Source organism: Filicampus tigris, chromosome 15, assembly GCF_054856515.1.
Source record: "Filicampus tigris isolate MCC_2025a chromosome 15, RoL_Ftig_1.0, whole genome shotgun sequence".
In the NCBI taxonomy this organism is placed as follows: domain Eukaryota; kingdom Metazoa; phylum Chordata; class Actinopteri; order Syngnathiformes; family Syngnathidae; genus Filicampus; species Filicampus tigris.
The window spans coordinates 1,236,758-1,255,131 of record NC_141231.1 but is presented as its reverse complement, the minus strand read 5'-3'; the positions used below and the strand labels follow the sequence as shown (position 1 = coordinate 1,255,131).

The following is an 18,374-nucleotide window of genomic DNA, read 5'->3' as shown; positions in this document are numbered from 1 at the left end:
ACTGTTTGAATGATGTCAGCTGCCAATAGCTCGATTACTTGTAATAGCTTGATTACTTGTATCAATTAAAATTAGGGCTGTCAATTTAGTGCGTTATTTTCGAAGTTAATCCAACACCCTTTTGACGCTGTCAATTTTTTTGATCGCGTTATTAAGGTTTCCATAGCAACCAGCGGCTGCATTGATAAAGGCTGCTGGTCACCATGATCTATACATGTATCTTGAAAAAAAAAAAAGCTTTAGAGTAGAGGAGGCATTACATCTGCTTCAAAATATTGACGATGAGGATGAATTGCTCGGCAGACACATGCACAGCTGTGTCCCCCTTAGGGTTGGGCACCGAAAACCCGGATTCTAGTGGAATCAGTTCCATCATTCCGGTTCACCCGGAACCGCTCAGATTTTAGAATGTCGGTGCTAAGTTTCGATTCCTAGTTAGCTGCGCGGAAGACCTACGAACAAAGTACGACCGATTTTGAAAAAAAAATGAATAAATAAATGTGTGCGCGCATGGCGCGCAGCTTCGGGCTCCTGCCGCCAAAGATGCGTGGCAATAACACGTTAGCTCGCCGCCACTCGCGCTCAGCTCCTCAGCTCGCTTCGTCTCGGCCGGCAAGTGTGGGCGGCGACAGCGACTCTGGGCGGGCCAATTCCCACAGATCTTCACAGATGCGCGGCCGCTGGGACACTGGGGTGGCGGCAGTCGCCCTTCACGGGGTCGGTCATCCTGCCCGGCCGGCACATTTGGCCGACGCCTAGCCATAGAATAGAATGACGCGATGCGACTCATGACCCAAAGTCAGAATCGGCTAAGTACGTCTAATTGCAACATTGAACCAACAAGTTCAACACACAAATGCACATATCCAGCTAATATTTAGGGGTCGGCCATTTTATTACTTCTGTCGACTGAAAATTCACAGACGCGCTGAGGGCTCAAATCACGACCAATCATGGCTCAGTTTCAGAAAACAGGTGAGCTGTGATTGGCCGTTACGTGAGCCCTGAGCAACTGTGATATCATTTTCAGTCAAAATGGCCGCCCCCAGTGATGACTAAAAACAGGTGGATTAACTCTTATTCCACAAATGCAATATTTATCAGAATGCCTTGTTTCAACTAGTGGGCTTGCATGGAGCATATTCTTAAAAAATTATATTTTTGGGTTGACTTGGCTTGAATAAAGTATTTGCATAAGAAAATCAATCTTCTTTTTCATGTTAAGGGTATTACAAATCAAGAAAATAATGGGACAGAAAAATCAAGGGATTTTTTTTACAATCAATAAAATATGCGATTAACTCAGAGTTAACTATGAAAAATGCGAATAACTCCGATTAAAGATTTTAATCGCTTGACAGCACTAGTTAAAATTAATAGATTTTCAAATGTAAATTCAGTGTGGTATGTTTTTCTTTTTATTGATCAAATTATATGAAATTGGTCCATATAATTATATAACATAATATTGACAATATTTTCCGGGTAAGCCTATTGTGCTGTTTCATGTGTCTAAACAAAGAAAGCTAATTTGAGGCGATTTATTGTGGCTTAGCTTTAATTACTGTTATTTATTTATTTATTTTTTGAAACAAAATGATACTGGACAAAATTTCAATTAGCATATTCCTATTTTATATATTTTGTGTATTTGACTTTCGTGCGCTATTAAAAAAAAGTTATTCACTCATGACTCAGTAAAGTAATTACTTAAAGGGGAAGTCAATGCAAAGATTTTTTTTTCAAGAATATGTTCTATGCAAGCCAACTATTGAAACAGGGCATTCTGATAAATATTGCGTTTGCATCACAACTGCTCACAACGACCAATCATGGCTCAGATTCAGAAAACCGGTCATCCATGATTGGTCGTTGTGAGCAGTTATGTCATTTTCAGTCGACAGAAGACAAAATGGCCACCCCAGAGATGGATAAAACGAGTGCATTTTGCTGCTTAACTTATATTCCACAAACGCAAATGTAGTCAGAATGCCGTTTCAACTAGTGGGTCTGCTGGGAACATATTCTTGAAAAAAATGTGTTTGGGTTGACTTCCGCTTTAAGTAATTTTTTTAAAGCGAATACGTACTCTTCAGTGATTATTTGATAACTATTTTTTTACTCTGTGTAGTAGAACCAATTGATTTTGAATAATTATCAAACATCCTACTGATACGCTCAACAGTTTTGTAGTTTGCAGTGAAAAAAAGTTTCCTCTGCTCTGATAGCTTTTGGTAATTGAGAATTACAAAGGGGCCTCCATTGGTTGTCAACTTTCACAATCAGCCAGCCACAAGCCAATTTCTAAACAAAAAATCAATTCATACCTATATGTTTTAATACAGATATTGAAAGGAAAGTGCTGATTAAAAACAAGCAAAAATGAATGCCTAAAATTCGAGATGAATATTTTTATTATTCTCATCTTTCAGGGTATGGATGCCATCATGACGGATCAAATCAACGATATTCGAATTATAGGCACCATTACTGTAATCCTTCTCCTGGGCATATCTGTTGCAGGAATGGAATGGGAAGCAAAGGTATGAGTGTATGAGTGAGTCCAATCTTTCATACTTGACAAGGCTACACTAACTGTGTAGACTCTCAAGAGATATGGTTTGCATTTTTACAATTTGACTCTTTTTTAAGGTAAATGTAATTGATGAATTTCTTGCTTTCAGGCCCAGATCTTCTTGCTCTTTGTACTCATCACAGCAATCATCAACTACTTCATTGGAACTTTTATTCCTGTTCAGTCAAAGAAATCTGCAGGCTTCTTTGGCTATGATGGTATTACATTTTGTTTTTATATGAAGCTACTGACCGACAGTGATGGAACATACACTAATATATATATATATATACATATATATATATATATATATATATGTATATATATATATATATGTGTATATATATATATATATATATATGTGTATATGTATATGTATATGTATATATATATATATATATATATATATATATATATATATATATATATATATATATATATATATATATATATATATAATGTGCGGGTGATGAGATTTGTGAAGATCTATATTATTTTTTGTAATAGTCTTTTTTGTGCTCTCTTAGGTGCTATCATGTGGGAGAACATGGGTCCTGACTTCAGGGAAGAGACATTCTTTTCTGTCTTTGCCATCTTTTTCCCTGCAGCTACTGGTATTCTAGCTGGGGCCAACATTTCTGGAGACCTTGCAGTAAGTCAACAGTTTTCCAATTTTGGGAACAGTTAGTCGAGGCCAGATTAAGACAAGAAGTGGAGATTTGTGACCAGCTGTATGATTTGCCTGGAAAGAGCCCGACAGTTGCCACATTTGCCCTGAGAATTTTGATGGAGAAGTACACAGAAGGTCAGAAGAAGCTGTATCGTCTGTTGAAGTAAGAAAAAGTCTATGACAGGTTCCGGACCGTCACGTTGCCAAGGAAGGAGCTGTGGTACTGAATGAGAATATGAGCATAGTAAGACAGTGGTGAGGTGAGCTGCCAGAGCAACTTCAAGGTGGAAGTGGGACTGCATCAAGGATTGTTTCTGAGCCATTTCTTATGTGATATGGTAATGGTGAGATTGACAGATGAGGTAGGACTTGAGTCTCTATGATATTTGCAGATTAAAGTAGGTTGCAGGTGAAGTGAATTTAGCAAGGTGGTAGTATGCACTAGAAAGATGAGGAATGTAGGTAAGTCGCAGCAAGAGGAAAAAGAAGGCCCAAAGAGAAGACTCATGGATATGATGAAGGATGACTTGCAGACAGCAAGACTCAGAGCAGGAAATGCAGCGAAAATGGGGAGATGGGAGAGGATGATTCACTGTATAGCATTAAGTCAAAATAGAAGAAAATATACAGGGTGGCCCATAAAATTTGACATCATTTCGCAGGCCAATAATTTTGGCAAATCATGTTGAAATAACCATTTTTTGAAGTTGTTTTTTTACAGAATTCATAGAAACAGTTTTATAGTTGTTGTTGTTTTTTTAACTGTTTTCAAAAAATCACCTCCACACTGGATAATTGCTAAAGAAGAAAATTGCTTTTAAAGTTATTTTGGGAAAACCCTGCACTGGGTGGCTGGATGGATTGTGTTTCTATTGTGTTTGTGATTGGTATGTTCACGCATCTGGTTTTCTTGGATGCTTGTCTTAGGACCCACAGCTGGCCATTCCCAGAGGAACACTCCTGGCCATATTGATCACTGGAATAGTTTATCTGGGAGTTGCTGTTTCTACAGGTACTTAGTTCTTTGTATATCCTTCACAGGCAGATGATAAGATATTGCTTACTTTTTCTTTTCAAGAGTATCCCATTACTTTTGCTTGCTTTTGAGCGGTTGATACTTCCCACTCCAGGTTCTTGTATTGTGAGAGATGCCAGCGGAAATGACACAGTCAGTTCTCAGTTCCTGACGAATTGCACTGATGCCGCCTGCAAATTTGGCTATGACTTTTCGGCTTGTAAGAGTGAAAAAGGTGGCTGTCGCTATGGCCTACATAAAGATTATCAGGTAAGATGAGTTTTTAATCATTACTCTTAAGATTATGTCAGACATAAGGCATAAGGCAAACACGTTTTGATTGTATGTCCAGGTTATGAGCATGGTCTCGGGTTTCGGACCTATCATTACAGCTGGAATCTTCTCTGCCACACTGTCCTCAGCACTGGCATCGTTGGTCAGCGCACCCAAAGTATTTCAGGTACGACATCACCTTATTTTACGTAAGACTTTCATAAAATTGAACCTGTGCCTCACCTTGGCAGAGTTGAGTGCGTTACTCAAAGGCACCTTAGCCATGAATGGGGGTAGTGTGCAGCACATTCATTCCTTCCCCCATGGCATAATGTTGGTTAGAGAATTGAATACAGACCCTTTGGTCACAAGGTACATTTTAACCCCAAAACCATATTGTAGCTATGCCCAGAAACAAAAGAACAAATCAAGTCTAAACCGGATTAGGGTAATAAGAAACATGTTGTACTGTGTATATTAACAATATGATTCTGTTTTTACAGGCTTTATGTAAAGACAACATTTACCCTGGCCTTGGAATGTTTGCCAAAGGTTACGGCAAGAACAATGAGCCTCTCCGAGGCTACATCCTGACCTTTGTGATCGCTCTTGTGTTCATCCTAATTGGTAAGGTAGCTAGCTACACTACTGATTTATATAGTGCTAGAGTGCAAAATAATTAGTGTTCCAAAAGTATTATTTTTATAGGATTTACCTTACACATTTGAGTTCGAGGTATTCTGAGAAAGATTTTACATCCAATTGTTTCTCCTGTCTGTTGTCTGTGATATCAATCTCAGATTTTTGATTAGTTTCCCAACTGATCCTAGTTAAATGGAGAATACTGAAGGACAATGTTCGATATGATTTAAGATAGGTCTGCCTCGCAAAAAGGAACGAAAACACAATTTCAAGAAAATAAAATAATTTGTGTGACTCAAAATTCAACTCTAAAATTCAAATAATGGCATACAATTTGAATCCCTTTATAGTAACTATCTGAGCTGGGCACTTGACCCTTTTTTGCCACCCTTGACCTGGGTACCCTTCCGGCCCCTTATTCATAAACATTGTCGGCCCCCACCCCATTCCGCCCTCCAAAAAAAAAAATTTGTCCGTGATTGACGCCGCCGCGGGAGATATGCTAACGGCAGAAGCTTTTTAAGGATCATTAGCTGGCTAATTTACTATTCAAACCCGCTGTGGACACCCTTCAAAATGCGGCACTAGTACTTTACTACTTACCCAACTGCGTGTGCTTACTTCCATTGCGAGCCCCGGGATTGGTTTTGTCGTATTGTATAATTAGTTGCGTCCAAAAGACGACCAGAAGTCGCATTCAACAAGTTACTTATTTATTTTCCACACTTCCCTTCGTTCACGGCCTTCAAAATAAAAGCATACCAGCAAACCACTATACACAACAGGTTTGCTACGGCATATTTCCGGAAGTAGAAGACGCCAGAAGAAGTGCATGAACTCCACCTTGATGTGGCAGCGTCATACTTGAGTGCTGCGCGCATCTTAATATACAGTGATCCCTCGCTACTTCGCGCTTCAACTTTCGCCCCCTCGCATCGCGGATTTTTCAGAAGCATTCAAAACAAATTTAAAATGAAACAACACAGCCATATGAGGAGCTATATTGCAGAAAGACGCATTGTTTCAAAGATATGAGTTGACTCGGAGGCTTTGTACATACCAGCAGGCACTCATAAAAGGCGGTGACTGGTTCCCAGAGCGAGATCGACCAACGAGAGCACAAGTGGATTTACTTTTTCCATGCACTGTACTGTACGTGAGCTGACTGGGTGCGCATCATCGCAGCCTCTTTCTAAGTCTCGTCCACTATTCAAATGTGCCGTTGATTTAATCAGTCAAGCCAGATACTTCCTCCTCCATATTTGTAATGATATGTTTGCTCTAATAAAGGTTTGTAAAAATCGGATAGTACAGTACAACAGCTGTGTCTATAAATCGTGAGCGCAGCGCAGCGCGCTCCCGGCCGGCCAGCGGCACGGACGACTTAGACATCGCCAAATAAAGTGTGAAAGTGTTAGTTAGTTTTGTCTTAGGTTGTCTTAAAATATCTTACCTTAACTACAATCTCACGTTGCATTTTATCCAAAGGACTTTATTGATGTTATTGTGCAAAGATAAAGTTAATGCATGATTCCTATCCGGCAGCCATGCTTCTTCTTCGTTTTTGAAATGAAGTAGGAGGAGAAGAAGAAGAAAAAGCAGGCGAAGAAGAAGAAGAAGAAAAAGCGGCCGTTTTACTTTCACTTTTCACGACGACGACAAGCGTTTTAAAGTGCAGGATTGGATAAATTACACTATGGCATTCTAGTTAAGGTAAGTCAATTTTATGATTAAAATTAAAACGTTAACGTAGTTTTTAGCAAACGTTCCGTCGTGATCGTCAGTTGCCGTGGTTGAAGCTGCCTACAGCTTGATATTTATATTCTTCATTTTGCATTTTTATAGTTAAATATATAGTTGATTGTTTAACAAGTATTTAGAAGTGTGGGAACCATGTCGAGGTTCGCAGCAGCGTAACAGTGGCGCAAATCCGCCCAAATAAAACTGTACAATAAATATCATATAAAATAATAATAATCATAATAATAATAATAATTCCGACGCTACTTCGCTTCGGGTTCTGTCCCCCCATTAACCGAGATGATTGAGGGATCACTGTACTCCCGGACACAAGTTGTTTTGAAACAGTTAAGTTCCAAGTCGGGGGGGCGTCGCTTAAAAAAGACAGCGACAACAATGGATATCGTACCTGCTACAACCATAAAGGGGCCGAGATGACTAGACGATGCATTTAATTTTATTGCCAAACTAGTTTGCTTTTGCAGCAGCAACGAGCTGCGTGCTGCATCCTCTCTCTCCTCTCCGTGTGGGAAACTGTATGTCATCGCAACATGTGACATAATGGACCAATCTGAGCAGCAGCAATTCCGGATGTGTGCGTGGCATGTGTCGCAGACCTGTTGCCAACAGCACAATGCGTCGGTCACGTGAATCAATGCGGCAGTTGTCGCTCGCGCCGACGCGGGAGTAGAAAGAAGCCTAAAAGGAAGCCTCTCACTGAGTAGGCTGAGATGAAATTTGGCCGCCTCGCAACCACGTCAAACGCATGAGGGCCGATTAGTGGGCCGGACTAAAATCCACTTCCGGCCATGCTTAGTCCAGCCATTTTTTTAAAATTTGTCACCAAACAGACGTTTTCCATGTAAATGCTATAATCCGTTCCAAGCCCCCCAATATTCAGACATAAATGTTTTATAAAGCATAAAAATGCATCAAAACATGCAAGTTACAATTAGATTATTGCACAATAAATGAGAGTTGTGCATAATGTAAAAAAACAAAGAATAAAGAATAAAAATCATGGTTGTTTACCTTTTAATTTCTGTTCTCATCGCTTTTTGCCCTCTTTGGTTCATGTTCTCTCTCAGAAGTGTTTTTTGCCTGGCGTTTTGTAAACAACTGATTTAATAAAATGGAGACTGTCGATACATTACGGTCATATTCTTTGGCGAGATCAACCAAACCAGGGGTTGGCAAACTTTTGGACTTGCGGGCCACATTGGGATGTAAAAGTTGACAGAGGGGCCAGGAACATTTGCATTGAGTGTTTGGGCCAGACAACACACGCAGATAAACGAACAAGCCGATTGACTACCAGCGTGCACTGATGGCTGCCCCTTTCAAACATGCAAACGAGCTCTCATGCAGGTAGTACGTTTGTGACAATGAATTGTCGCTGTTCTGTGAAAAACACCTATCTCCATTTTTTTTTTTCATTTTCTTATTTTTACATTAATGTTGTTTCCGCCTTACAGACATTGCATTAATGTGAAAATTAAAAAAGTTTCCAAAATTGGAGATAAGTGTTTTTCACAGGACAGCAAGCAGGGGGGCTGATCGAGAGGGCAGCTCGAGTGGGGGCTTCCGTGCTATTGCGATGTAGCTTTGGCGGCAGGAGCTTGGGGCTGCGCGCCATGCATGCACACTTTTTTTTTTTTTTTTAAATCGGTCGTACTTCGTTCGCAGCTCTTCCGTGTGGCTAACTAGGAATCAAAACTTACCACCGACATTCTAAAATCTGAACGGTTCCGGGAGAACCAGAATGATGGTCCGGGTTCCACTCGATTCTCGGTTCTCGGTGCCCAACCCTATATATCACATTCTAAACTTGATTTGAAAATAAAATAATGGAAGTGTTTTGAAATGGGATATCTTGTCCCTTAGCGAACAACAACAATGAAGACGCATTACAACTATCACAAGACCAAACCCAGAAAACGGGTTAGCTGTGATGTTCGCAACTCAGGATTGAGGGCATTTCAGTGGACGGCAGAGGGCAGTATAAGGTCAAAAAGGCAGCCCCCAAGATTGATGAAAATGAATGGATTACGGTAGTCTGATTAAGTCTTCTTCCACAAAGGCAATATTAAAATACCAAGGTGTCACAAAATCAAAAAAATATTAGTTCGGTGTTTATAACTGTCACAGAACACAATATTATGTGAGTCTCGGTTTCAATTATTTCATTTAATCTTACCTTTTTTTCATAGGGAGTATTCTTCAAAAAGCTTGCACAATAGAGGAGGTTTGCTTTCCATATCATCCTTGGCCAAACGTTTTTCTACTTGACTCGTTTTTCGAAAAATTGCCTCTGTTTAACGGCGCTGTAACTCGACACATCTTGCAATAATATTCGACTTTTTGGATCCGTACCAAGTCCAAATAGTTTTTTGTAACCAGCTGTTGCTGCTTTGTGATTACTGTGCTTGAAGCCATTTGTCACACTGGGGCAGATACAATAAGCGACATCGCCATTGGTCAGTAAAGTACAGATTTCTACCGTAGGCCAAATTGTTAAAATTTGTACTGTCTACCGCACATATGTCAAAGTCAAGGCATCCGACCTGCGAGAAGGTTTTCATAGGCCCCTGGGATGATATTGCTTTATTATTAGATCCGGCCCGCAGCAAGCCGGTGTGGGTAGCAGATCTGATTGGGTCCTTGCGCCTGCCGAAGACGTCACGCTTTAAAATATATTGTAGCGACTTCAAAGAACACGCCGTCAGACGTAGTTTAATTATCATGTTTTTATTAGTCAGAACCGGCTACTGTGGGCCACAGCCGACGCCAATACAGTACGACAACCGTTCAGTCAAAAAAGAGCAACGGCTCTCCTGTTCATCCTCCGCTACTCTCTATTCTCGCATGCCCTCCCATCCAGCGAGCCGCACGATGCATTCATTAACCTAGGAAACAACACAACTTAGCAAGACACAAATTCGACCACAACACAGATAACCCAATTCGTTACACTATTGTGTTTGCCACCCCATGGCTGTTCTACATGCTGACTGATGACTTCTCGTCACTTTTCATGGCTTTCAGAATCGGATTGTGGTGAAAAATTATTTGGAGTAAAACACACTTTATTAGAAATACTTCAGGTTAGAAATCTCACATTGTTTTATTATTAGTAATTGTTGGCATTTGATAAATTCATTGAGATTCGACGTAGTGCTGAGATGTCCCACACTGTGAGCAGGCATTGAATTGTAATATTTAGGCATATTGATAACAAATGGATACGCATTGGATGATGTTGCTAGGTTATTCTTTGTCTGTGTTGTTGTAGACCACAATAAATAGACGTGTCAAGTGCAATACGGGCCTGTGTTTTCTGACAGGATCACCCACATTCATACCTTGCCACTCTAAAATAGGGTCAGCTGGAGACATCATACCACTCATATGATCCTCTCCGTTTTACTTCACATTATGTACAGTTCATACAATCTTGCAGCCCGAGTCAACCAGAAAATTGTTTCCAGTTTGGCAGGAGAAACGCAAACGGAAGTGACGTACGAGCTGCCTTGCAAAAGTAGCGTAGCAGTGATGTATTTTATTTTATTTTTTATTTAGTAATTCTGAAGATAAAAACACAACAGCCAGGAGGGTGACAAACATAGACGCAAAGAAATATATTACAGATATATAAAGCGTGACATCATCAGCAGGCGCGAAGGACCCGATCCAATCTGGACATTTAAAAAAATTTCAATGAACATTCTATCAGTCCGGCCCTTGGCTTGTCACAAAATTTTGTAATCGGCAGTCCGTCCATTTGATTTTGACACCCCTGCTCTACCATGTACAATACTGCACACCCCTATGCAGTGTTTCAAGAGAGCAGCTGTTAAAAGGCCACTGGTGAGCAGCAAGAAGGCGTTTTATAGCTGCTGGTCTCTTTGAAGTGCCGAGAACCTCTCTGGCAAATATTCTAAAGGTTTTTAGTCATGCATAAAACTACAGTATAATTCCACATGGGTGGATTATTGGTCACCATGTTCCAACAAGGCCACAATGTTGGCAAGGAGGTGGTAGAGTAATGTTTTGGGCTGGAATATTGGGAAGTGAAATGGTAGACCTCTTTATTACAGGTATCAAAATGATCTCTGTAAAAATGTGGGGTTTGTAACTGATTTCCTGCTATGGTAAACAAAAAAGTGGTGGTGGTGGGAATGGGTAAATGCCTTCCACAGTAAAATGATTCTCAAGCAAGACTAAGAAGCATCCCACGCTTCAAATAAAATAAACAAAAGCAGCATATACTCAACTGTATTTAATTCTGTACTCAGTGTAATTGTCCCCTGTTAGGATAAATGTGGCATTTAGCATTTATTCTTTGAATCCACATTTTTCCATACAAGACTTTTAGAGTAGCGGAGAAATGTCTCGTCGATGCTACATGATGTGAACAACAGTAATACTGTATTTAAGAATGTGAACAACAGGTCATCTATCTTTGTTGTCTTTGCAGCTAAGCTGAACATCATCGCCCCTATCATCTCTAACTTTTTCTTGGCCTCCTATGCATTGATCAACTTTTCCGTGTTCCATGCCTCATTGGCTAACTCTCCAGGTAAGTTCTAGGAAGATAAGTGACAGACTGATAAATGCTGTAAATGTTACCTATTAAGATATACTGTCCAGTATCAAAGCAGTTAGAGGAATGGTAGAAGTCTAAAAATCACTTCAACATTTGCTTTGAGTGCGCACACCTCAATCGATTTGTATTTCCTAAAAGGCATTAAGAGAGGACATTCTAAAACAATTACAATGAACATCAGTACTGACTTGAAGGTTTGGAGAAAAAGCCAAAAAGGCCAGATTGAAATGATTTGGACATGTGCAAAGGAAGGACAGTGGATATATCGGGAGAAGGATGCTGGAAATGGAGCTGCCTGGTAGAAGGCAAAGAGCAGATTTATGGATGTGGTGGGCTGGAGTTTAAGATGAAAATGCAGAAGACAAGGAGAGATCAACAATGCTGATTTACTGTGGTAACCTCTTAATAGGATAAAACCGAAAGGTAAAGAAAAAGTGGAGGGGAATGAAAATCCGCAAATACCTTACACTTACTGCCCATAAAAAATGTGTTTAAGGTTCGAGTATGCAAGAAAATATCCCACACACACTTTTCAAACACATTCCGGACACACATACTTCAATGAACTGAACAGTAGAAACTACAGAAATCATAAATTAATCTTAATATTCCAAAAAGAGCTCATTCTTTTCAAAATAAGATTTAATTTAAAAGGATGTGGTAAGTTCATGGCATCTAAAAAAAATATTTGTTCACATTTGAAATCTGCAAGTACTCTGAACTGTGATAGAGTTGGCGACCACTGTATAAATAAATAATAGTACTTCAGTCATGTTCAGAAGGCTGAGATTTGGGCGGCAATGTGCCTGGAACACCTCTCCATGAAGGTGTCCTAAAAAGATGCCTTAGCCAACTCATCTGGCCCTTTTCAACATGGAGGAGCAGCGGCTCCACTCTGTGGCACCCGTGGATGACTGAGCTTCTCAACTATCTCTAAGGGAGAGCCTGCACACCCTGTGGAACGAACTAATTTCAGCCACTTGTATCGGTTATCTTGTTCTTTTGGTACCGGCGGTCTGCGTCCCGGTGAGGGGAAAACATTTTCTTTGGTATATATTCGTCATAAGGTTTTCTGAGCTGTGCGTTCTGGCACCATTTGCCCTGGGTGACCTTAGGCCCCATGACCACTTGACCACCAAAAGCACTAACAAAGCTGGTCTGAAGTGAATACAGCAGTAGTCGTTTTTTCATAGCAAGTGCGTGCGATTGGCTGGCAACCAGTTCAGGCTTCAGAAACAAGAAGAAGCAGCTTGAAAACTGCAACGTACGCTTGTGATTTATGTATAGACAATGCTACAAGGAAGAAAGGCGTGTTTGTTATTTTTAATATGCTCTCATTAACTGCACTGTTTTTTGTACATATTGAATTCTATGCTCTTTTCTCCTTTAACCCCAGAGCGCTAGCTGTGCTCCAGGTACAGAATCTCTGTATTGCGTCTAATTCCACCAAGCAGATTATGTATTTACCTGGACATAAATGGTACATGGCTCAATTTGAGGCTAACAATTTTGTACAAGTAGTGGAAATAGTGGGAATAACGTTTACTGTCTGACAAGATTTTGCCACATCTCCATAAACAATTTGAATATAAAATTTTTGCCTCGTAAATTACCAATCTCACTCAGGGGAAGTCCTTAACGTAATACTGAGTGAAGTGGTACGGTCAATGTACCCTTTATGTGTTGTGGTTGTAGTCTTAGTCATTGTATAACAATGCAGTATCACTGTGTCCCATCACTAAAAGCCTATTACTTCAGTCTTTGTGGTACCCCTATGCCGAGTGAGTAAATATGGTCCTAAATAGCAGGTGTAACTTTCTGATCTCATGTATAACAGACTGATACCTCATTCTTTAACCCAAGTACATTCAACATCAAGATGCTCTCTATTCATGCTCTTTGTAACTTGCTTCTTGTTCATGATCACAATTCATGTTTAAAAAAAACAAAAAACAACAAAAAAAAAATTTCTTATGTTGTATCCCCGTTTTGTCTTAAACTGCAAAAGTAATTGTGTCCTCGTTGGTGTATTTGATAAACCTACTCGGGTTTAACATCTAATCATTTGTTTTTAATTTTAACAGAAGTAATAGTTTTGCGGAGGTTTAGAAGTGGATATGACAGTAATACTTCAAAAAAAAATTACGTCTTTGTTCTGAATTGTGACTTGTGCCATTGATATCACAGGGTGGCGTCCCAGCTTCAAATACTACAACATGTGGGTTTCACTTGCTGGAGCTGTACTGTGCTGTGTGGTAATGTTTGTCATCAACTGGTGGGCTGCTCTCTTCACCAATGTCATTGTTCTGGGACTCTATATTTACGTCAGCTATAAAAAGCCAGGTAAGTGTGGACAATGTCAAGTATTTTATTTACTTTACCCTAGTTTAGTAAAGTCATCTTTATTAGTGAGAAAACACTGTTAACTTACACTTTTGAACTCAATGCCAATAGCCACCTTTTTGGCAATGCTTGATTTCAGCAAGCATAATTACTAAACACAGCCATAAAGCATGATGAAACAACTTTTCATTACCCTGCATCTTCCCAAAACGGGTTTCATAATAGAAGAATTCAAGTTTGCAGAATTTCTTGTGATTCAGCAATGCCTTTAGCTCACTAGAATGAAATAACATTTTGACACACATAATGTAAAGTTAAGTACGTTTTTAAGTTATGTAAGTTTAAGTTGCATTTAAAGTACTATCATCTAAAGATGTCAATGTACATTACATTAAAAAGCGCTTGCATAAGTCAGTGGTTCCGAACTGTTGCCACCTCCGGAGACCACTTTTCCCTGTTGTCGCTTTATCACAACCTACTTTTTAAGTTAAAAACAATAAAGAAATGTATTATTGAAGACTATCCTTTAAAAACGTAGGTTTATCTTATCGTTAACCCCCCACAAATTTGGGGTAATTTTTCAATGGCTTTTCTTTCTTCAGTGGAAGGGTGTCAACATTTTTGTCCAAGTTTGTATATGGTGTTTTCCTAGAGTCTTCTTAGAAAGATTGTTTACGTCTTCACTGTTTACCTGATTTTATATTGCAGATTTCTTATTATCACAAGATTTTGCTATGATTAGTTTTCTACACAGATTGTTACTGCAGAGCAATAGGCGTAAGCCAGGAGGAAAGTGCGTAAAAGACAGAGAATGTTCAAAGTTTGGGATCATGTCATTTGAATGAAATTAGCTAAAGTGCTTTGTGCCTATTGCAAAGCACAACTGGCTAAAAATACACAACTCCATGTCTAAGGTAAAGTAAACAAAGTTACCAATTTAACTCATTCACTGCCAGACATTTTCAGACCCCCTTTTACCCTAATGTTTGAAAAAAATATAAAGGAGTTCCTGGGATTGAACGGCTGGACTGTGAAAAGACAAGTAAATTCGTCATTGGCAGTGAATAGGTTAATGTAGTGAACCATTGCAAATTAGAATAAATTGTAATCCCTCCACCGGTAGTCAAGGATCAATTAAGCCACCGATGCACTTTCAATTGCCATATTCAACATAGGTAACAAAATAAACACGAGCACTGTTTTCCACATATGACGCTGTTGTCACTCAACTAGTAGGTCTGTAACGATTCACTCAAGCCGCAATTCGATTCAATTTTCGATTTTCAGTTCCCGATTTGCGATTCGATTTTAAAATGTAGCTACCGTGCTTGTCTCTGTGTGCTAGTGTGGTACTGCAGCCATCCATAAACGCAGTACGCAATGATGTTTGATGCAAGTGTGTCAAGTAGGGCTGCCACAAACTATTATTTTGCTAGTCAACTAATCACCAACAGTAGTCGCGATTATGGGCGCGGGTTACGTGATGTGAAAATAAGGAAATACAAACACGCTTGAACGCACGTTGCTGTCGCACGTCTCTTCTTACACAAACAACTGCCACATTGATTCACATGAATAACGCATTGTGCTGTTGGTGACAGGTCTGCAACACATGCCACGCACACATAAGGATTTGTTGCTGCTCTGATCGGTCCATTATATCACATTTTGCAATGACATAGAGTTTCCCACACGGAGCGGATGCCCCACGCAGCTCGTTGCTGCTGCAAAGCAACTAGTCTTCCCTATTTCCGGAAATACGTCATAGCCAACCAGCTGTGTATAGTGATTTGTTGGCATGCTTTTATTTTGAAGGAGGGGAAGTGTGGAAAATAAATAAGTAACTTGACTACGACTTCTGGCTGGCTTTTGGACCCAAAAAATTATACAATACGACAAATCCAGCCCGGGGCTCGCAATGCAAGTAAGCACACGCACGTTGGCTATGTACTGCTGGCGCATTTGAAACGTGTCCACAGTGGGTTCAAATTGTAAATTAGCCAGCTAATGATCTTTAAAAAGCCTCTGCCGTTAGAGCATTTCTCTCGCGGCGACGTCAATCATGGATAGGCGGCCGACAATGTTTATGAATATGGCCGGGGGGTCGCGGCCGGAAGGGCAAAAAATGGTCAAGTGCCCAGCTCAGCTAGGGCTGCCACAAACTATTATTTTGCTAGTCGACTAATCACTAACAGTAATCGCGATTAGTCGACTAATCAGATAATGTAGAAATCGCGAGAAATCGCAGCAGCAAGCTGCTGCTCTTATAATAAGCCTCATTCGCTTACAGCTTAAAATCTTTATGTACAAACTAATCATGAAGACAAGACGATAGTACATTCAACTTGTATTAAACTTTGCAACTTAAGCCATCATTCCTGACATGTTTATAAATAAGGGAGCGACTTAAATTGATGGCGATACACTGGCCTTAAAATTTTTAGCTGTAATTATTTAGTGCATTTTAAAATTTAACCAAAACTATATACTATGTAGAGTTGCACTAATACAATGAAATTATCTATGAATACAAAAAGAAGTAGTCCGCTGATAGTGTAGTGGTACACACGCCTGACTTGTGTGCGGGCAGCGTGGGATCGATTCCCGCTCAGTGACAGTGTCTATGTGTGCCCTGCGACTGGCTGGCGACCAGTTCGGGGTGTAGTCTGCCTTCGCCCATTGACGGCTGGGATAGGCTCCAGCAACTCCCCGCGACCCTATATAGGATAAGCGGTTTGGAAGATGACATGACATGACAAAAAGAAGTACCGTACTTGTATACATATTTCACTCTTCTTGGGCACCAAGACTTTTTACAATTTTTTTAACGGAAGGTACTGAAATCAGAGGAGTAAATTTGGAAAATGCTCTGTGCTAAAGAAAACTAAATTAAACACTTGTATTGGTTTTTTAATTTTTTGTTAATTTAAACTTTATCAAAAAGGCTTTGTTTTTCTTCACTAGTATGCATAATTTAAAAGTAGTAAATTGATCTGCACAATCAAAATGTGGAAGACCTTTTTTTTTTTCGCACTGTAACGTAGTATATTACAACAAACTTAATTATGGGTTTTATTGTTATGTGATGCCGATGAGTGGCACATATGTCTTTTTGTGTCGAGTGCTGATATTTCCCAGTTCATGCACGCATCACTCCGTTCGTGAGTGAGAGAGAAAGAGAGAGAGAGCAAGCGTGCGCTTCCTGCTTCGATGTCCACCACAGGCATAAACACAGAGTTTTGGTTGTTAATCAACGCGAGTTTACTGAATAATGGCTGCTTAATCCATAGAAGATGCTACGACGTGTTAGCGTACCAAATAGGAGCGTTACATCAAACACACACTGTAACGTGTGTATGATTACTGCAGCTAGCTTTTAGACACAACTGTGCCTATGTCAGATATGAAATCAGGCATAAGCCATAACCTTCTTCCTTTTTTTAAATGATTGGGCATCCCCATCGTGCTGCCATGAAAGGCAGCAGGGGTATCAAACGTACGGCCCGCGGGCCGGATCAACCCCGCAAACAAGTTTAATCCGGCCCGCGAGATGATTATGTATTTGTATTGTAAAGTATAAAAATGAGCTGCAAGTTTTCATTAAACTGCTGTTCCAATTGCGTCCACTGGGTGGCGCAATAGCAATTGTGTTAGGCATGCAAACTGTTTATACCTTGCTGCAACCGCTCATTCGCTCACAGCGGAGAGGGGAGGCGCTTCACCTGGTAGTAGACTACGACAGCATTTTTCAACATCACAATCAAATGGCCGACACACTATGCTAATGCTAACACTATTGCTGTCTTGGTAAAGTTCAAGAACTGTAATAAAAAAAACAATAAAAAGCCGCGGCGTGAACAGGATGCTGTTTGGCTATGTGTGACGTAGTATTGGCTGTCGCAGTATGCCCGATGCTGATTGGCTGCCGCAGTATGGCAGTATCCCCGATGCTGATTGGCTGCCGCAGTATGCCCGATGCTGATTGACTTCCGCGAGGCGGAGTGGCAAGTAAAGTTGACTTGAATAATATGCGACAAATGGGGCGAATGGACGGACTTTCAGTGCTTCGCTCCGCGTCCCACTGCTCCAAATGCATAATTGGCACTGCCCAGCGCGCAACCACGCCCCCCTGCGCGAACTACATTGACTCCAATACAAACGCGCCGTCAGAAACGCATCATCCGCGTTTGGTGTGAACGTAGCATTATATGCTTTGTTCACCCTCATTACCCCAATATGTCGCTGTCAAAAACAAAAAAAAGTGGACGTAGAGTGCAGAGTGTTCCAAGAAAAATGGTCATCCTCCTATTTTTTCACGGAAGTGAATGGGAAAGCAGTATCTTTGCTGTGTTCACAGCATGTTGCAGTGCTGAAAGAATATAACCTTCGTCGCCACTATTTGAGTGCTCATGCCGACAAATATGACAACTTTCAAGGAAAGCGGAGAAAAGAGAAGGCGGATGAACTGTTGTCGGGTCTGAAGAAACAGCAGTCTGTTTTTACTCACAGC

The 18,374-nt window shown here is 40.3% G+C and overlaps 1 protein-coding gene across 2 annotated transcripts in view; it reads left to right on the top strand.

The window, feature by feature from the left end:
• The window catches only part of slc12a2 (solute carrier family 12 member 2), a 108,293-nt gene that overhangs the window by 51,228 nt on the left and 38,691 nt on the right, over window positions 1-18,374 (top strand). For both annotated transcript variants that reach the window (XM_086054473.1, XM_086054472.1), the window contains exons 6-14: window positions 2,433-2,543; window positions 2,685-2,793; window positions 3,103-3,227; window positions 4,173-4,257; window positions 4,376-4,530; window positions 4,613-4,720; window positions 5,037-5,160; window positions 11,393-11,494; window positions 13,709-13,864. In XM_086054473.1, coding sequence (XP_085910599.1) covers window positions 2,433-2,543; window positions 2,685-2,793; window positions 3,103-3,227; window positions 4,173-4,257; window positions 4,376-4,530; window positions 4,613-4,720; window positions 5,037-5,160; window positions 11,393-11,494; window positions 13,709-13,864 — 1,075 coding nt within the window. The remainder of the gene's footprint in view (window positions 1-2,432; window positions 2,544-2,684; window positions 2,794-3,102; window positions 3,228-4,172; window positions 4,258-4,375; window positions 4,531-4,612; window positions 4,721-5,036; window positions 5,161-11,392; window positions 11,495-13,708; window positions 13,865-18,374) is intronic.